Below are 21,449 nucleotides of genomic sequence, written 5' to 3'. Positions count from 1 at the left end.
CTCTTACTTAGGTCTTTACCTATAAATATAATAGTAATAGCTTTCTTTTAAAGCTTAAAGTATATATCTATATATATAAAGACCTTTAGATAATTAACTCTAAAGAAAAGAAAGTAGTAATACTTACTACTTATACTATATAAGTAATCTTTATACTTATTATAGCTTTCTTAGTATTATTTAGCTTAATATTATTAATATATTTTTAAATAGTAATTTTATAAATACTATTTAAACCTAGATACTAAAGGGTTTCTATAATAGAAATAAAATCTAAAGACTATATAAAGTACTTTATAATCTTAAGAAGTTACTATATTTATAGAAATAAGAAGCTATTTATATATTTAAAAAGCTTAAATCTATCTTTATCTTAGAGAAGCCTTACTTATTTATTAATAATAGAATTATTATTTTCTTTTATATTAATAATATTATAATTATATTTTACTATATAAAGTACTAAAAAAAACTTACTAGCTTTATTAATAGCTAGAGAAGTAGTTTAGTTTCTTAAGATTTAGATTCTTTAAAAATATAAAAATATATTATAGCTATATTAAGACTCCTATATCTCTTTTATAGTAATAAAATTTATACTTACTAATAAGTATAAGTATAAAACGCTTTTATCTATAAACTATATAAATAAGTATATAGGGGTAGTAATAAAGGAGTAGATTTATAAGTATTAGTAAAAGCTTAGATCTACTCTCTATCCTACTATAATTACTTACTCTAATATAGTAAAAGTAGTAAATTATTTAGCTAAGTTTTTTAAAACCCTAGGTTAGAATATTAAAAGGTAGTAAATTACTTAATTTAATATTTATATAATATATAATTCCTTACTCTTAAATACTACTTTATATATAATATACCTACTCTTTACTTTATAAGTAATACCTCATTTAATAACTATATTAATTAGAAAAGCTTAAAGGGATATTTTTATAAACTTTTTAATATTATTATTAATTAAAAAACTAATAAGTAAAGGGAATAACTAATTATACCTAATTTTTAATAATTATATATTTTAACTAAGCTACTTTAAGAATATTTCCTACTAGTTATTTCTACCTACTAGCCTATATAAATTATTATATTATCCTTATAATATTTTATATACCTATTATATAATATATAATATTATTATACTATAATTGTTACCAGCCAGTTCTTTTTAAAGAGAAGAGTGCATTCTAACGAAAATACTAAGTATAGAGAAGAAAAGGAAAGAAAGAAGAAAGAATCGAGTCTCCGAAGCCTTTTGTAGGGCTTTAGTAAATAATAATAATAAACTATATAAACTTCTCACTCCTTCTATCCTAATCTAGAACCTTAACCGAAGTCGAGTTTTAATAGTAGAATCCTTCTAACTACGGTTAAAGATTCTTTTATAATTAGTTTCTAACTAGGGTTAGAAATTCCTACTAGGTAGAAGCTAGTAGTGCCTATTATATAGTATCTTAGATTATAATATAACCCCCGCCTAAAACTATATTTAGTCCCTAAATACTAGCTTATCGTTGTTAATATAATCTTCGAGAATTTAGTCTTCTTCGTTAGTATTTAGCTATTCTTAGAGATATATAAGGGGTCCTAGCTTATCTAGGTATTATATATAGAACTCCTATATCTTTCTCGGTATATATTTTATATTACCTATAGGATACTATTATAGGTTAAGGTTATATCCTAATTATTATACCTTATATTATAGCTTCTAGTAGTATATCTTAGTATTTAAGATTTTCTCGACCTCTTATTTATCTATCTCCTTAACCTATATTAGCGGAGGTAGGTCTATTTATTAACCTTCTAAAGGTTCTATTATTACTACTTTCTATAATTTACTTAAATAGAAAATAGGGTATATTTAAATTACTTTAGGTAGTTCTAACTTATAGGAATTACCTACTTTCTTAATGATCTTATAGGGCCTACTAGTAAGGTAGGATAGCTTTCTACTTAACTAATCTAAAAACTAGTCTTTTACTTTAAAGTCTTCTTCTCTTTAATATTTATTTACTTATTAAATTTATAAATACTATAACTTTATAATTTACTCTTTAGTTTATAACTAGATATCTTATAGCTAAAAAAGTATTTATACTACTTCCTCCTTACTTAGTATAATTCCCCTTTAGTCTTTCTAATTAAATATTATTACTAATTTATACCCTTATTTTATAAAGAAGGGTAATTTCTTTATTATATCTTAAGATAGAATTAATACTATAAAATTAACTATTAAAAGTAACTCTAATTAGTTATCTTAGTTCTATTTTATATATAGATATAGCTATCAAGCTATATATTAATTAGTAATCTCGCTCTACTTATTTATTTAGGGGTAGTATACTATTAATAATTTCCTTTTAATTCTAAAGATTCTATAGAATTTAGTTTAAATCTCTAATATAAACTATCTACTTTAATCTAATATAATTATCTTTAGAATCCCTAAAATCTGGATTATATACTTAATAAATAAGTAAGCTATTTACTTAGCCTTTATTTCTTTCTTATAGAGGATTAATATTAGTCTCTTACTTAAATAATTTATAATTATAAGTACTATATTATATCTATAATAATCTTTTAGGAAAGAATAGAAGTTTATTAAAAGGTACTACTAAGGTCTCTTTAGAATTAGTAGCGGTTATAGTAATTTAAGTATATAATCCCTCTAAGCCTTTATATATTTATAAACTAAGTAATTATTAATATATTACCTTATATTAACGTATTTCACTACCGAGCCGCCACCACCACCGAGCCGCCACCCCAACATAACCTATTGAATTTAAATGCATATATCTCTACCAAAACGCCATTAAATTAAATAAACTAAAATCATCTATCTAGCTGGATATCTATTAATTTCATGCCCTATTTCTCCACAACCACTATACTTTGGCGAGGCCCGCGTACGTGGTTGTAAAGCCGGCGAAGGGCTTCTTTGTGGAGGGGAGGGGGGTGCTTCGTCTGCTTCTACCAGCTTAGTAATCAATTGAGAAGCTTCTTGAATAGAGAGGCCTTCTTCGGCGGGTATCTGCTTCTGGGATCTAGTACGCTTTTGCTTCTGCTTCTCGTTAGCGGCGCGTAATTCCTTATTTTCTTTAGCGAGTAAGATAGTACCTTATATTATAAGACGGAAGCCTTTTATAAGCTGGTTGAATATACGATCTGACGGGCTAGGCGGGCTTCGAGATCTTATACGAAGTAAAGCTTTAATTAATAAAGCTTAATAACGTAGTTCTTTCTCTATAAAGGGGGTTTTTAGAGTAAAATTCTGGCTCGATTTACTACCCCGGCTAGCTAGGGGGGTTAGGGTTTAAAGCTAAATATTAAGCTTTGAAATCACTCTCTTTGGTAAAAAGGGGACTAAATTGGCTACTCTGAAGCTATTTTTAATAGTCTCTAATTTAAAAGCTTTAATTTATAAGAGGGGGTATACTTCGAGGAAGTTAAGTTTATTAATATAATTTATCCTAACCTGTATTTTTAATTTAACGAGCTAGCTATATATATATTTTAATACTATAAAATAGCTAATATCAAGAGGTTATAAAAGGTAAAAGGAATATAAAGGTATCTAGATTAGTATTACCTTATTTTCCTTATAGATTTTATTAAACTTCGGGGTTAAATAACTTCTGTAGCTATCGAGTATTAAAAGCTAATACCCCCCCTTCGTACGCGAAGAAGTAGTAGGAATAAAGAGCTTTTTAAGCTAGCGAAGTCTAATTTTATTAAAGGTCTATCTATTAAGACTAACCTTAAATCGCTAGTCCTCTAAGAGGCTGTTGAACTAAGATTTAATAAAGACTTTACCTTTAAAAATTATATATAGCGGGAGGGCCTAGCTAATAGTATTCGTATACTTAATAACAGTTACCTATTCTCGATTTCTAGGCTATAAAAGTACTTACCGACTATAGTATTCACTCCTCGTTATAACCTTCGCTATAGCGGTTAACCCTATCGCGAAACCGGTCTCGTTAAAGTTATAAACGTTATCGGGGTCAATTCTAAATTAAAGTATTATCTTTTAAACTAGATTAAACCACTCCCCTATAACTTTTAGGTCTTCGTATTTCGCACGCTTATAATTATACCGTTTTAAGAATCGGGAGGATAGGAGAGGACGTTATCGAACGAATTTCGTAACCTAATTTTCGCCGACCGAAAGAACCGGGGTAGTTCCGCGCTTTTCAAGGAGAAGATTCGCTATTTCTCGTACTATAGAGGGCCGGGGGGCTGCTCCACGGGAATCCATAGAGAGAATCCATTTTTGAAGAGATTCCTCCTTAGTTTCTGTCAATTTATGTGAATTTGCGCGTATAGTGCTTCGTTCAGCATGGCCGTTAAGACGATCGCGTAGTGTGGAACGGGGTATATTAAAAGTGCGGGCAGCGGCAGCAATAGTACGAATTTCTTGCTTCTTAATAGCCTGGATAGCTAATAAAAGCCTACCCTCTTGCTCTATTAAATCTTTAGAGCTTCGTGAGCGAATTGGTGGCATGGTGAGTGGTTGAATTGACTAAGTGCTAATTCCTAGACGCGTTTTGGGTGAGGTGGCGGCTCGGTGGTGGTGGCGGCTCGGTAGTGAAATACGTTAGTTACTTACCTATACTAGTAATATCTTTCTATAACTAGCTTCTTTATCTTCTTAATCCTAAGGTAAGCTATTAAAGGCTATTAGTATATTTTATTAAGTAGTTAAGCGCAGAGGTCCCTCTTATTAAATACCTTAAGTCGCTCCTTATAAAATAGTAACCTATCCTATATTATCTACTTTAGGTTATCTCTTAATTAGGCTAACTAGCGAAGCTTATCTAATTCTAACTTTTAATAATTAGATATATAAACGTATTTAATAATCTCTACTTTATTAGATTATATAGGGGCTAAATAAGCTAGTATTACCCCCTCTTTTAAATATAATTTCTATAGTATTATAAAGTTTTAATTATTATCTATATAAAGGGTTTCCTTTCTTAATAAGGTATTAGTAATAGTATTTTTCTTACTAGGTTAATACTTAATTATAAAGTAGAATTATAATAGGAATTCGCTCTATTATACCTACTATTAGTTTATTTACTAAGTTATTATAAAGTATTCTAAGGACTAGTAGTCTATTAAGATTTTAAACTAATCCTTTTAGGCTAATTCTTTAAGCTTTAGTCTCTATTTCTATAAAGCGCGAATAATAGCTAAGAGTTCTTTATCTTAGACCCTATAGTTAAGCTTAGATAGTTATATTATCTTTAAATAAAAGGCTACTAGGTACTAAAAATTATCCTATTTATAGTATTAAGTAAGTACTACGTTAAGAATATTATCTAAAGTATTTATTTCTACTTTAGTTTATTAAGTAGGGTTATAGTATTATAGAATTAGTATATTTATTAACTTCCTCTTTAGTTACTAGAAAGTCTCCTTATAACTTATTAACTATTTAAAGGAAATATCCTACTTTATTAAGTAATATAATAGTTTTAAGATTATACTATATCCTTAGATAAATTATTAGTAGAAATTATAGAATCTAAGGAATAACTATACCCCTTTTATTATTAAAGGGGTTCTCTATAAATTAATAATACTAATCTTTTCTAGATCTACTATAATATCTTTAATACTTATAATAAATCTAAGGAATTTAATCTTTATAACTATAAACTTATACTTTAATAGAGCTATTTAAAGACTAGTTTTCTAAAGATAGGAAAGATTAGTATTATTAATTTATAGAGAACCCCTTTAATAATAAAAGGGGTATAGTTATTCCTTAGATTCTATAATTTCTACTAGCAATTTATCTAAAGATATAGTCTAATCTCGAAGCTATTATATTAGTTAATAAGGTAAGATATCTTATAGTTAATATCCTAATTTTATACTACTATAATCTAGTATAGCGAATTAAAGTAGAAACAGATATATTAGATAATATATTTAAAGCTATACTTACTTAGTACTATAAATAGGATAATTTTTAGTACCTTATAGCCTTTTATTTAAAGATAATATAACTATCTAAACTTAACTATAAGGTCTAAGATAAAGAACTCTTAGCTATTATTCGCGCTTTATAGGAATAGAGACTAGAGCTTAAAGGATTAGCCTAAAAGGATTAGTTTAAAATCTTAATAGACTACTAGTCCTTAGAATACTTTATAATAACTTAGTAAATAAACTAATAGTAGGTATAATAGAGCGAATTCCTATTATAATTCTACTTTATAATTAAGTATTAACCTAGTAAGAAAAATACTATTACTAATACCCTATTAAGAAAGGAAACCCTTTATATTAATAATAGTTAAAGCTTTATAATACTACTAAAATTATACCTAGAAGAAAGGGTAATACTAGCTTATTTAGCTCTTATATAATCTAATAAAGTAGAGATTATTAAACGTATCTATATATCTAACTATTAAAACTTAGAACTAAATAACGTATTCGGTAAGCGAGCTGGCCATGTAAGCCAGCTGGCCACCCCAAAACACATAGTAAAAGCGATAAATTACAACTTGGTATCTCAACAACCATTATTTTATTTTATCCCCTTATTTCACAATAGTCATTGATAAGTCTAATTAGCGTTCTATCTCAATTTCGAAAACAGCAAAAGGTTATATTATAGTCGTTTCAAAAATTACCGAAAATTACGTTGCCAAAATCTGGATATCTATATACCGCAAGCATAAAGTCTCAAACTTTCCTCAAACTTCCTATAGGTACTAGATATCACCTTAGAAGCATATATCGATAAGGAAAGCCCTATATAGTATACCGTTGTTTAGATACTAAGTTGTAATTTATCGCTTTTACTATGAGTTTTGGGGTGGCCAGCTGGCTTACATGGCCAGCTCGCTTACCGAATACGTTAAGCTTTACTAGTTAGTTTAATTAGGAGGTAACCTAAAGTAGATAATATAGGATAGGTTACTATTTTATAAGGAGCGACTTAAGGTATTTAATAAGAGGGACCTCTGTACTTAACTACTTAATAAAATATACTAATAGCCTTTAATAACTTACCTTAGGATTAAGAAGATAAAGAAGCTAGTTATAGAAAGATATTACTAGTATAGGTAAATAACTAATATAAGGTAATATATTAATAATTACTTAGTTTATAAGTATATAAAGGCTTAGAGGGATTATATACTTAGATTACTATAACTACTACTAATTCTAAAGAGACCTTAGTAATACCTTTTAATAAACTTCTATTCTTTCCTAAAAGATTATTATAGATATAATATAGTACTTATAATTATAAATTATTTAAATAAAAGACTAATATTAATCCTCTATAAGAAAGAAATAAAGGCTAAGTAAATAGCTTACCTATTTATTAACTATATAATTTAGATTTTAGGGATTCTAAAGATAATTATATTAAACTAAGGTAGATAGTTTATATTAAAGTTTTAAGCTAAATTCTATAGAATCTTTAGAATTAGAAGGAAATTATTAATAGTATACTACCCCTAAATAGATAGATAGAGTAAGACTACTAACTAGTATATAGCTTAATAGCTATATCTATATATAGAATATAATTAAAATAACTAGTTAGAGTTACTCTTAATAGTCGATTTTATAATATCGATTCTACCTTAAGATATAATAAAGAAATTACCCTTCTTTATAAAATAAGGGTATAAATTAGTAATAATATTCGACTAGAAAGACTAAGGGAGAGTTATATTAAATAAAGAGGAAGTAGTATAGATACTTTCTTAGCTATAAAATATCTAGTTATAAACTAAAGAGTAAATTATAAAGTTATAGTAGTTATAAATTTAATAAGTAAATAAATATTAGAGGGAAGAAGACTTTAGAGTAGGAGACTTAGTTTTTATTATAATAAAAGACTAGCTTTTAAATTAGCTAAGTAAAAAGCTATCCTACCTTACTAATAGACCTTATAAGATTATTAAGAAAGTAAGTAATTCCTATAAGTTAGAACTACCTAAAGTAATTTAAGTATACCCTATTTTCTATTTAAGTAAATTATAGAAAGTAGTAATAATAGAACCCCTAGAAAGTTAATATATAGATCTACCTCCGCTAATATAGATTAGAGAGATAGATAAATAGGAGGTTAAGAAAATCTTAGATACTAGGACGTACTACCGGAAGCTATAATATAGGGTATAATAGTTAGGATACGACCTAGATCTATAATAGTATCTTACTAGTAATATAAAATATATACCGAGAAAGATATAGGAGTTCTATATATAATACCTAGATAAGCTAGGACCCCTTATATATATCTAGGAATAGCTAGATACTAATAAAGAAGATCGAATTCTCGAAGATTATATTAACGATAATAAGCTAGTATTTAAGGACTGAATATAGTTTTAGGTAGGGGTTATATAACGATCTAATCTAAGATACTTCTACCAGCTTCCCTTTAGTAGGAATTTTTAACCCTAGTTAGAAACTAATTATAAAAGAATCTTTAACCGCGGTTAGAAGGATTCTACTAGTGGATCCCGACTTCGGTTAGGATAGAAGGATAGGAAGTTTATATGGTTTGTTGTTATGGTTTGCTGAGGCCCTACAAAAGGCTTTAGAGACTCGATTCTTTCTTCTTTCTTTCCTTTCCTTTTCTGTACTCAGTATTTTAGTTGGAATGCACTCTTCTCTTTGAAAAAACTGGCTGGTAACAATAAGTAGAGGACGAGATATCGCGGAAAGTATAAATTTTGATATTTTGATATTAGATATATATTTTTAATATAGATAGGAGTACCACTACTTTCTAGTAAACCTCTGTAATTTATCAAATTTCTTTATAAACGCGCTTTATCGCGTTTTAAAACGTGATTTTAAGAATTAACTAATAATAAGCTCTAAAACATTTATATAAATAGAATATTACCTTAGGGATAAGGCTTAGAAACGTAGGTAAAACGAAGCGTAATTAAAAAGAGAGAAAAGGGAGGGTTCAACTTTACTTAGCACCTAAATTCTTAGTATATTTGTACTATTTAGGGCCCATTGGCCCCCACTAAAGCCCAGTGGGCTTCTACCCTAGGCATATAGCCCACCGTGGGCCCAAGGACCGGGCCCAAAGCCCAGCCCATTTGCGGGTTGGGTTGGGTTGGGCCCTGGGCTTTATGGGCTGGTGCGGAGGTCTAGTTATATAGGTCACGTTTTTCTATATGTTTGCACTGTTTACAGTCCTGTGGGAGTCCTATCAAAGTCCTATAGGAGCGGACTGGACCCCTTAGTCCTATTCTTGGCACTCCTATGGGAGTTGGCAAGGTCTACTTGGACTAAGCCCTTGAAATTGGGCCACGGGCTCAATATCCCGATATAACGTATTCGGTAAGCGAGCTGGCCATGTAAGCCAGCTGGCCACCCCAAAACACATAGTAAAAGCGATAAATTACAACTTGGTATCTCAACAACCATTATTTTATTTTATCCCCTTATTTCACGATAGTCATTGATAAGTCTAATTAACGTTCTATATCAATTTCGAAAACAGCAAAAGGTTATATTATAGTCGTTTCAAAAATTACCGAAAATTACGTTGCCAAAATCTGGATATCTATATACCGCAAGCATAAAGTCTCAAACTTTCCTCAAACTTCCTATAGGTGCTAGATATCACCTTAGAAGCATATATCGATAAGGAAAGCTCCATATAGTCTATCGTTGTTAATATACCAAGTTGTAATTTATCGCTTTTACTATGTGTTTTGGGGTGGCCAGCTGGCTTACATGGCCAGCTCGCTTACCGAATACGTTATTCCAGGCTCTGAAGTGCAGGGGAGGTAGTCTTGTAAGTTCCCGCATCTAAGGGGGGAAGCGGTACTTGTATGTATATTTTGTTTCGCACAGATAGAGGGTTTATAAGCCCCAAAAGGAAATGAAGCATTTTTTTCTCTATACAAGTTATAAAGTATTAATTTTTTTCCCTTCTAAACTCCCACAAATATGGACATACTATAACAAGAATAGTCGGCAGTATAAGCGGCCCCATGTCTTTGAGGTGCGTTCTCAGAAACCATCATGTTTAATTTTAGTTTTAATTCCTCTACCAGTTCTAATTTAGGCCCGAAGGTTACAACTAGGAACTAAGGTATTAGTATTTACTAGAAATGGGGGTTTGGCAGCTGGCGCCTATGTCGCTGCATAGTTGTACCTAGGGCTAGATTGATCACATGCATAGTTAGTCATTTACCGTTCCCCGCTACCTGGGGTCTATTGGCACCTCTTCATTTTCAAAATTCCAGTTGCAGTATATTAAAAATACATCCCTTGAATGAGATATACAAGAAGTAGTTAGGGTGTTCCGTATACGTTTTGGTTTTGACGTAGAGTTTAATAAATAGCATAGACTAGATATGGGCTTCTATGTACGATATATGAAGGAAGTAAAAAGTAAACTGGAATTTCCTAGAACTGGTATAAGTACTATAATTGAATATGTCGGAGGGGATCCATGGATACTACCATGGATACTAATATACCTTAATGTCTTTCTAATCTTTCTCCCTCGGGATATCCGGCAGACTCTCTCGGAGTGGCGTGGCAAGCTGAAAAGGCTTAGTCAACCAATCAGATTGGCTGATATTCATCTTACCCTCGGCCTCTTCATTCCCTCAAATTCCACTTTAGATCTTCCTTTCTAATCATTCCTCTTTTATCTCTTTCAAATATGTCTTTCTCAAATTTGGTTTCCGACATTGCCTTTCGTGATGCCCGCGTGGATGATGGCAGCTCGCAAATCTCTCATGCTCGATCTCACCGGTCTCACGCGACCGCTCGGTCATATGCCAGCACTACAGCCACAAGTGTCAGCATATCTGGCGAAGTTTCCAGCCAGCTACATTCTGGATATAGCCATCCCCTGACTAGAGTATGGCAGGCCGATAGGCAATTGACAAAGGTCCGCCCTCAATGGTGTTATGAGACACATACATTACTCATCGCTAATACACCTGTCGCGGTAGGATATGCTCATTTATCCGTTGTTCGTCACAGACAATCCTGACGAGGAGACTTTAATTCCTTCCTTGCCAAACCAATACCGTCGTGGAATTAATCGCCTGGTCCCCTTTCTTGCCCCCCTTGTTCGGAAGGGACTGCGCTCGGTAATGCTGTTTGGTGTTCCGCTTCACCCGTCCGCCAAAGATGCACTCGGAACAGCCGCAGATGACCCCGATGGTCCTGTGATCCAAGCTATCCGTCTTTTACGATCCCGTTTTCCTCAACTTTATATCACGACCGATGTATGCCTCTGTGAGTATACGTCGCACGGCCACTGTGGTATCCTACGAGAAGACGGGACTCTCGACAATGCGCAATCCGTTGACCGGATCTCCGATGTAGCTATCGCTTACGCGGCGGCTGGAGCTCACTGCGTGGCCCCGTCAGACATGAACGATGGTAGAATCCGAGCTATCAAGCTCAAGTTGATTGAAGCTGGTGTGGCACATCGCGTACTTTTGATGTCTTACAGCGCCAAATTCAGTGGCTGCTTATATGGACCGTTCCGTGATGCAGCTGGCTCCTGCCCCTCATTCGGGGATCGTCGGTGCTACCAGCTTCCGCCAGGCGGCCGTGGTCTTGCCCGGCGTGCCATACAGCGAGACATGGCGGAAGGTGCAGATATTATCATGGTGAAGCCAGCTAGCAGCTACCTTGATATTATCCGGGACGCCAAGGATTTGGCACCAGATCTTCCAGTGGCCGCCTACCAGGTCAGCGGCGAATTTGCGATGATCCACGCCGCTGCCAAGGCCGGTGTGTTCAACCTGAAGGATATGGCCTTCGAAAGCACCGAAGGCATATTGAGAGCAGGCGCTGGCATTGTGATCAGTTATTTCGTCCCAGAATTCCTCGACTGGCTTTAATTCATTCAACCAGCTATTCTCTCGTTCGCTATACTTCTCCACTCCAAAAGTGTGATTTTCGGGCCTTTCATTTTGCGAGTGATTACCATGACTACATTTCTACATCTGACTCCTATCTATCACGGGCCCTGATGTATTGAACATAAATTGTCACTTGAACGTGGATAGATTTCCCTTATGTCATATGATGTTTTCCATTTACTTGCTAACGATTACCCCTTATTACAATGTTATTAATTTTTTTTTTCGATCCTTTTCAGAGTAGTATATCTGCTCTCTAGTAATTGACATGGGGAATTCTGTAGCAGAATCGAGATGGAATTGAGGTAAATAATGCAGAAACATTGTGTATAGACTGCAAGATGACACCTGGTTCGCCGAGAGGGAACGAACGCTAATAACATACAAAATTGAAGAAAAAAAACCATTCGTCAGCGACAGTGGATATCAAAACAAGATAGAAAAAATAGAAAAAAAAAACATCAAAACATCAAATCAAACAAAACTAGAAGAAAGCCACGGGCAGTCATAATTTTGCGCCCTTACATATAGGGCATTGGTACGTAGCGGAAGGTCGTGCGGCATTTCCACATACAAAATCAATAAACGTCACTTCGTTCACATAAAGCTGGGTTTTGACCCCTGAAACATGTAACCAGCAATGTTCGCGTTGACAATCTCTCCTGGGGCCACATAAACGCCTCGAGCAAGACGAACCCCTGGGTAGATGATGCACCCTGCGCCCACATAACAATCTTCTTCGATGATGACCTGACGACCTTGATACCGACTTTGTGAACCTTTGCGCTCCTGCATGTTGGGATGAGCAGTCGAACTAATTATTTTGACGTTGGGGCCTATCCATGTGTGAGCACCAATGCGGATAACACAGTCATCCACAAACAAGCAATTCTCCGAGATCATGACGTCTTCCCCGATGTGGATATTGTAACCATAATGACAACTAAAAGGAGCCTCGACGACTGCCCCTTGGCCGATGGATCCGGCAGAGCGAGACACTCCGGTTCCAGGGGAGTTAGTGATGGAACCTGCCGGGGGTACGATGATCTCCTTCAGGAGGCGGTTTTGCTCTTTCGAGCTAATGCCGGTAAGGGGATTGCAGGCGTTGTTAAATTTCCATAGTGCGCCGCGGCAACGATCCCTTTCTTCCACTAGGTGGACGTCGAATGGTCGGTAAAGTTTGCCTCTAATCATCTTTTCCTTCTCGGTTTCGTCACTCGAGACGGTCCGGCTAGAGAGCTGATGCTCGATGCTAAGTGCCATCCGAGCCTGCGCCTGGGGACTATGGGTGTCCACAGCCGCCGCGGGTAATGTTCGTTGCTCGGGCCCATTTTGGAACAAGGGCATATTCGGTTTAGGATGAGATGGATGACTGAGGTCCCGAAGTGAAGAGATGACCGGATAGTCAGGCTTGGGACGTCCTTCTCGCGATAGCTCATGGATAGGCGGAACTTCCCGATAATCAACTACTTTCGCCATAGGTTCGGATGGATAGGACGGATGACCGGTGTTGGGCCCTGGTCCTGGGCCGGCACCTGGCCAAGTTTGTTTTGACCATGCATGATTGGATGGTGTATGTGTTGGGCTGGTGTTGTATTGTTGAATAGGGCGGTCAGCCTCCTCCACCAGAGGCCTGATTTTTGTCGCGTCGACATGCTCCACTGGGTTAGGTGGTCGCTCTTGATGCCGAGGTGTTTCTTGAATATATGGGCCATTGATGTCTGAATAACCTTCTTTGGATTGTAAAGGGATCGGAGTTTTTGTACTAGATGGCTTTTGCCAGGTGCTTCGGGATGAATATCCTTCACACAGGAAGCCTCCACGAAGACAGTTGTTGCCTACATCGCATCATTAATGTCGCTCTTTCGATTGGATTTGGACCAGAAATAATTTATAAAGAAAAAAAAAGAAAAAGAAAAACGAGGGGAGCTAGAGCTAGTAGGAGTGGACTTACATGCCGGATGTTGCTCGTCGCATTTCTTTTTTCTGCGGCGACAGGTCATACAACCCGTCTTCGTTCGGTTACTAAATACCCGCTTCCTCTTAGGAGCTACCTGCATTGCCCCATGTCGTTCTGGCGCATAACCAGGAGAGGATGGCTGTTGAGTGCCGGGGGTGGAGCGATTTGTCATGGACCTTTCTTGGCCTGCGTCGCGTTGAAGAGCGTCCGCTAGGTGGGCATCCGATGCATCCATTTGCTGGGCTCGTTGTGCCTGGGTGACCAGGTGAGAATCATATTCTGACCAAGGACTATTGGCGGAGGTCTGGCCGGCATCATTGCCCTCAGACCGGTGAGATGGTGTTGCAGAATGATTACCACGCTCCATCTCCGAGACCGAACCTTGCATACTGCCATTCGGATTGGGTTGGTTGGTCTCAGGACGGTTCACCGGGCTCCTGGAGGCGTTCCCAACTTCAGGATTCGGAGAATCTTGTTCTCGAGACTCCGATCTCTTTCTCTTATTATTGTTAGAGCTGGGTGAGGATCTTTGTGACCGCTTTGGATCATTGGCAGGATCATCCCGGTCTGCTCGTTGACTAGGATCTAAGTTCTTTTCCTGGGCCTGTGCTCGTTCTCCATTGGGGATAGAACTAGGCGTTGGCCCATGTCCATTCCCATTCCCAGGAATCACGGGGTCTCTGCCATTGACTGCGGTGAATCGGGATGGGCTATGCTCTGTGCCCGTTTCAGCCCCAGAGTCTTGACCATTCACAGGTGCAGCAGCAATGGCCGTCATCATAGAGGCCAAGAAACAAAGTAAGGGAGAAGCCCGGATACCACAAAGAATAGGGCTGAGGTTACACCGAGTGCAAGAGACTATTCAAGTATATGGTGAATGTAGGCAAGTTGCAAGTCAATTGCCAAGAAATTCCCCAAATCTGAATAATCTCAAAGAGAAGAGAAAGTTTTCAAAAGTTGAATACTTTCTAATATCCCAAAGCTCTTTGTTGGCATGGAATTTGCAAGTTAATGTCGGGTGGGGCGAGGAGATCGGGAGATTATCAGAGGAGATAGTATACAAGATGTTGAAAAAGAGCAACCTTGGAAGGGAATACAGGTTTTGTCTTTCTCTCTTTCTTTTTAAAGAAAAAAAAAAGAACCAAAAGAAATCATAAAAAGAGTAATAAAATTCTCAAATATAAGAGAGAAAAAAAAAGAGAGAGAGAGAGAGAGAGAGAGGAAGCCGAAGGAGACAGAAAATGGGGGTAGAAGAGAGAGAGAGAGGGGGAGGAAGAGAATAAAAGAGAAGAAGAAAACACCGAGCTAGGACCCTTTCTCTCTCTCTCTCTCTTTTTCCTGAGAAAAGTACAAAATAAATAAAAATAAAAATAAAAAGAGTAATCTTTCTAAAAAACTAGAGAGAAAAAAAGAGGGAAAGGGGAAGTTGGCGCGCGATCGGCAATGACGGCGTCACAGGCAGCACCAATCGGAGAAGCGATCAACCGTGTCCTAGTGAGGCGCGGGTCTGAGACATTTCCCATCCGCTTACTCTTTGCTGCGCGCGTTCCCAGTTTTTTTTTTCCCTTTCCTTTTTACCTTGGCGCCCGTGTACGCCGTATCCCGCGTTCCCGCGCATAATGGCGGTTATGCGCTTAAAGAGGTTTCGACATTTTTATTAATTTTTGGGAGAGGGATATATAATATATGTATATATATGTATATTTAATTTCTATTTTATTCTTTTATTTTTTATTCCCTTTTTATTCTTCCTTCCCCCCAAAAGGAGTTTTCATGGATCTGGCGCCCATCTCGGGAATTATTTGATGACTGCAGCGTGCCGCGGCGCTAGGACCAAGGAACTAAAATCACTAGAGGAGTCGGCTGAGCACGGATACCTCTCATGGCGCTGTGAGTTTAGACGACTTTTTCTTTTAATCAAGTACAGGAGTATACATATATATTTAAATAAAGAGTATATATAATATTCCGTCTTCTATTTTATCTAAGGATTAATATTACCTTGAGATATTATCAACATTTATATATGAACTTTGGAACTATTCGTAGCTGATTCAGCCCAACTCTGACAATTCCATCACTATCACTATCACGTTTCTCACACCTATCATAAATTATGAAAAGTAAAAAAAAGGCATATATATAATTAATGATACCCAATGGAATATAAATGTGTAGTTGTGTACTCCGTATTCCGTATTTCGTGGGTAATAGATGTCCCCAGAGAAAGCTTGTGCTGACTAAGACATCAAGCAGAGCCAGATCAAGTTCAAACATTCAACGCGCTCTCACCGCCAGAGTCTGCGATAGCTTCCTTTTTTTGACCCCCAATTTCATTCCTTTTTTTTTGTCTTCAAGAGTCTGGTAAGTCTTGACCTGGACTCAACCCCCCATCTCTCTCTCCTTAATACCCCCCCGTCCAATCATTTCTCGTCCTGACATCGTGCTGACCCCTCACCCCTCCAAAGGATCTCTACCCCACCGATCATAACTTGCTTCTCATATTCCCCTCGATTATTCGATACTGCCCTGCAGCCGCCCTGGCACCCCATATCATATCCAGGCGGTTCCCCATCAATACCCACTTTGGACTCTCGTGTCTTGAACCCCATTCCGTCATCAGAGGCGATATCGCCAGCCTTCGCCGGGATGTCGATTTCGGTACAAGAGCTGGACAACACAGTCCGAGCTTTGTTTGAAGGCAAAGGTGCCGTGGTAAGTTGAACAGTCTGCTCTACTCTGCTTGGATTGGAGAATTTTTAGATCCTCCATATCCATCAGTGAAAGCTCCGGGGCAACACTAACATTCTATAACACCTAGCAAAACCAAGCACAGCAGACTTTGACAGAAGTAAGCGCGCAAACCTTCGGAACCTTATATGAACTGAAAGCTAATCACTCCTTCTCTCCAGTTCAAACAAAATCCGGATGCCTGGGTCACCGTGGGCAACATCCTTCAAGAGGCTTCATACCTCCAAACCAAATGTGTGTTTTGAGTCTTTGGCAATCCCCCTGTGCCTTTAAATGCTCAGAAAAGACTTGCTGACCTTAATAGACATTGCTCTTCAAGTCTTAGACAATGTGATTATGACCCGGTGGAAGGTCCTACCAAGAGACCAATGCCAGGGTAAGAACTACAATAACCGAGTTTTGTCTCTCACCCATACTAAGAGTGTTCTTAGGTATCCGCAATTTTATTGTGAGATTCATTCTCGAGAACTCCGAATCCGAAGAGAAAATCCAATCGGAGCGCCCCCTGTTAAACAAACTTAACCTCGTGCTCGTCTCCATTCTGAAGCAAGAATGGCCGCACAACTGGCCCACATTCATCAACGAGATCATTTCCTCTTGCCATGCCAGCCTTTCGATCTGTGAAAACAACATGACAATTCTCCGTCTCTTGTCGGAGGAAGTCTTCGATTTTTCGCAAGATCAAATGACCTCTGCCAAGGCACGGAACTTGAAGACCTCCATGACATCGGAATTTGCCTCAATCTTCCAATTGTGCTCTGAGGTTCTCAACACTGCGAACCAGCCCAGCTTGGTGAAAGCGACTCTCGAAACCCTCCTTCGGTTTTTGAACTGGATCCCGTTGGGCTACATTTTCGAAACTCCCATCATCAACACTCTCCTCACCCGATTCCTCGGAGAGCCGGAGTTCCGAAATGTCACTTTAAAGTGTTTGACTGAGATCGGTGGCTTGCAAATTGGCTCTCCTTACAATTACGACGAACGATTGGTGCACATGTTCACCGAGACCCTCACCACCGTTTCCAACGTCATTCCCCTCTCCCTGGACTTGAAGCAGACATATGCTATGAGCAATGGAAGAGACCAAGAATTTGTATCAAACTTGGCCTTGTTCCTCTCTAGCTTTTTCAGTGCTCACCTGGATGTATGCTCCTCCTTTTCTTCAACGTCAACGTCTTTTTCTTGCTTTCTTTTTTTTGGCGTTTAGCTGACTCTGTGCTTTCTTCTCTAGCTCATCGAAAAGTTGCCCAACCAAGATTACCTCACGCACGCACATTTCTATCTGATTCGGATCAGCCAGATCGATGATCGAGAGGTGTTCAAGATTTGCTTGGACTACTGGACAAGGCTGGTACAGGAACTTTATGAAGAGATGCAGCAGCTCCCAATTACGGACATCAACCCGCTGGTATCCATGAGCGTCAGTGGGCTGGCGAACGGTGGCGCGCCTAATCCTACTACCCTAGCGAACTACCCCTTGCGCAAGCACAAGTACGAGACCGTGTTAACAAACCTTCGTACCGTGATGATCGAAAAGATGGTCCGCCCAGAAGAGGTCTTGGTTGTTGAAAACGACGAGGGTGAAATTGTGCGTGAGTTCGTTAAGGAGAGCGATACCATCCAGCTTTACAAGACGATACGCGAGTGCTTGGTCTACCTGACCCATCTTGATGTGGTCGATACAGAGACCATCATGATTGATAAACTTGCCAAACAAGTTGATGGAACTGAATGGTCGTGGGTGAACTGTAACACGCTGTGCTGGGCTATCGGTTCTATCTCTGGGGCCATGAACGAGGAAACCGAGAAACGTTTCCTGGTAACCGTAATCAAGGATCTCCTTGGTCTCACAGAGCAGAAGCGCGGAAAGGACAACAAAGCCGTGGTGGCGAGTAACATCATGTACATCGTGGGACAATACCCCCGGTTCTTGAAGGCTCACTGGAAGTTCCTGAAGACGGTCGTCAACAAGCTTTTCGAGTTTATGCACGAGACACACGAAGGTGTCCAAGACATGGCTTGCGATACATTTATCAAGATCGCCAACAAGTGCAGACGGCATTTCGTGGCACTCCAACCCGGCGAAAGTGAACCTTTTATCGAAGAAATTGTCCGAAATATGAGGAAGATCACCATGGACCTTTCCCCGCAACAGATTCATACTTTCTATGAAGCCTGTGGCTACATGATCTCAGCCCAAGGCCAAAAGGGTCTCCAAGACCGCTTGACCGAGAACTTGATGGCTCTCCCTAATACCGCCTGGGATCAGATTATCGCCGAGGCAAACCAAAACCCAGCGATTCTCCAAGATGCTAACACCATCAAGATCGTCGGAAACATCATGAAGACTAATGTCGCGGCTTGCTCCTCGATTGGCACCTACTTCTATTCTCAGATTGGCCGGATCTATCATGACATGTTGAATATGTACCGTGCTGCCAGTCAGCTGATTAATGATGCTGTTGCAAGTGATGGTAATTAGTCCTTCATCGTTGATGAGCACCCTGAGGGAAAAACAACGGACTGACACATAAGCAGGAGCTATTGCACCGAAAACCCCCAAGGTCCGAGGACTTCGGACCATCAAGAAAGAAATTTTGAAACTCATCGATACCTACGTGGACAAATCAGATGACCTCGAGATGGTCAATGCCAGCATGGTACCGCCGCTCATGGAGGCTGTACTCATTGATTATGCCCGCAACGTCCCCGATGCACGCGAGGCCGAGGTTTTGAATGCCATGACCACGATCATCCACAAACTTCACGTAAGCCCCTTCTCTCTGCTTGTTTGGCTTGATGACTAGAATTTCCGTTTATCTTATGGCCTGGGCACACTTGCGTACTTGCACCTTGCTAACGAGTTGATTAGAATTTAATGGAGGATAAGATTCCAGCCATCATGGACAGCGTTTTCAATTGCACTCTTGAGATGATCAACAAGGACTTCCACGAATACCCTGAGCATCGGGTCGAGTTTTTCAAATTACTTCAAGCTGTCAATTTATACTGCTTCCAGGCACTTCTGAAGCTCGATGCTGCGCAGTTCAAGTTTGTTATCGATTCATGCATGTGGGCATCGAAGCATGACAACCGCGAGGTCGAGAACACTGGTCTCACAATGTGCCTGGAGCTGATGAACAACATGGCCGAAACTGACCAGCAAACCTCGAGCATTTTCTTCCGCGAGTTCTACATTCCAATTCTTCAGGACGTCTTCTTTGTCCTTACGGATAGTGATCATAAGGCTGGTAAGTAATTTCCTTGATATTTTCAACATGAAACAAGAACTTACCGTGTAATCTTTTAGGATTCAAATCCCAAGCCATGCTTTTGTCGCGCATGTTTTACTTCGTGGAATCTGGCAAGATCCAGGAGCCTATCTATTCCCCGGACCAAGCACCTGCTGGAACTTCAAACAAGGATTTCTTGCAGGAACACATTGCAAATCTGCTCAAGAATGCATTCAGTAATCTTCAAGAGTAAGCTTCCTCGCCGTCAACTGAAACCATGCAAGACCATACTGATTTTGTCCACCAGGGCACAAATCAAACAGTTTGTTCTCGGACTGTTTGCATATACGGATGACCTGAACAAGTTCAAGACTCACCTTCGTGATTTCTTGATTTCTCTGAAAGAGTTCTCCGATGATAACGCGGAGCTGTATGCGGAAGAACGGGAACAGGCGGTACGCGATGCACAGGTCGCCGAGCGTGACCGAGCTATGAAGGTCGGAGGCCTGTTGAAGCCATCGGAGATGGATCAGGAGGATGAGCTATGACTGGACCAAGAACTTCGCGCCGAGTTTGTTGCTACCTCTACTGGTTCCCCTGGACATGAGCAAGAATCAAGGTTGACCTCCCGGAATGACGCCCTTGACGGCTGGTCCTTCTACGAGCTCTAGATCATGGGGAAGCCATACTGCAACATAGGATTGTTCTGGAAAGATGTGTGTGAATTTATCCTTTTATCTTTTCTTTTTATCACCCCCCCCCCCCTTTCCTTGGTTGGCTATCGGACATGCAAGATAGACCCATTCCCTGGCTGAGCGGGTTCTTCGAGGTTGGTGCATCAAGGGCTCTTTTCATGGAACGGATTTCACAATTTTATCCTACGTGTATTTCGCCTATCTAAGGCGTGAGCTTGTTTGATGGCTTTTAACGTCAAATTCAAAAAAAAAAAAAGGTTTATCTCAAAGACGTGGGAAATGGACAAGTAAATCTAGACTCTTAAATGTTTTAGCCTATAAAGTATCAGCCTTAGTGAAAAACTATCGTGGGGAGACCAAAGGCGGTGAATCCTTATCAATTGCATCATCAGAAAAATAGTCTCATCCTTTCTAACGTTGATCCTTTGGATTATTTAACCTTAAGTCCATATCACCATGTCTCGAACACGCTCAACTCCAAATCCATTTCAAACCACCACAGAGACCGCACAAGAATCCTTAGCAGCCCGCATTCCCGCAACCCTCAGATTGCGAGCAGAGGAAGCATCAACTGACACCAGAGAAGACAACTCGTCTTCCAGGCGAATCAGATGGAGTGAAGATGTTGTAGACAATGAAGGCATGGGCAGAAAAAGCTCAAAAGGTATGCATTCAATCTATCTATTCTACTTGTCTGAATTATTGCCCGCATTAGCAACAATCTGACCGCCGCCAGTATGCTGCATCTACCACAAAGCCCGGCCAGTAGGAGAAAGTAGCTCAGAGGAGTCCTCATCCAGCTCATCGGAGAGCGATAGTGAGAGCGAAGACGACCGTAGCACTGCCAGGGTCAATCGGGCTCGCCACACACACTCAC

General features: G+C 38.4%; 3 protein-coding genes across 3 annotated transcripts; 2 read left to right on the top strand and 1 right to left on the bottom strand.

Annotated features, from left to right (window-relative positions):
- Positions 1-11,012: 11,012 nt before the first annotated feature.
- Positions 11,013-11,912, top strand: PGRI_090620 (porphobilinogen synthase HEM2; the record flags this gene model as incomplete). Its single annotated transcript, XM_040796775.1, has 1 exon — positions 11,013-11,912. One exon carries the CDS (start codon positions 11,013-11,015, stop codon positions 11,910-11,912), a length of 900 nt encoding a protein of 299 aa, XP_040650205.1.
- Positions 11,913-12,530: 618 nt separating this feature from the next.
- Positions 12,531-14,674, bottom strand: PGRI_090610 (uncharacterized protein; the record flags this gene model as incomplete). The annotated part of the gene is made up of 2 exons (XM_040796774.1): positions 12,531-13,771; positions 13,888-14,674. 2 exons carry the CDS (start codon positions 14,672-14,674, stop codon positions 12,531-12,533), a joined length of 2,028 nt encoding a protein of 675 aa, XP_040650204.1.
- A 1,868-nt stretch (positions 14,675-16,542) lies between these two features.
- Positions 16,543-20,425, top strand: PGRI_090600 (exportin CRM1; the record flags this gene model as incomplete). The annotated part of the gene is made up of 10 exons (XM_040796773.1): positions 16,543-16,608; positions 16,715-16,744; positions 16,806-16,878; positions 16,949-17,020; positions 17,076-17,788; positions 17,876-19,118; positions 19,183-19,412; positions 19,517-19,895; positions 19,955-20,126; positions 20,185-20,425. 10 exons carry the CDS (start codon positions 16,543-16,545, stop codon positions 20,423-20,425), a joined length of 3,219 nt encoding a protein of 1,072 aa, XP_040650203.1.
- Positions 20,426-21,449: the final 1,024 nt, after the last annotated feature.

This window comes from Penicillium griseofulvum (assembly GCF_001561935.1).
Source record: "Penicillium griseofulvum strain PG3 chromosome Unknown contig_12, whole genome shotgun sequence".
Taxonomy (NCBI): Eukaryota; Fungi; Ascomycota; class Eurotiomycetes; order Eurotiales; family Aspergillaceae; genus Penicillium; species Penicillium griseofulvum.
This window is presented reverse-complemented; position numbering and strand designations above follow the sequence as displayed.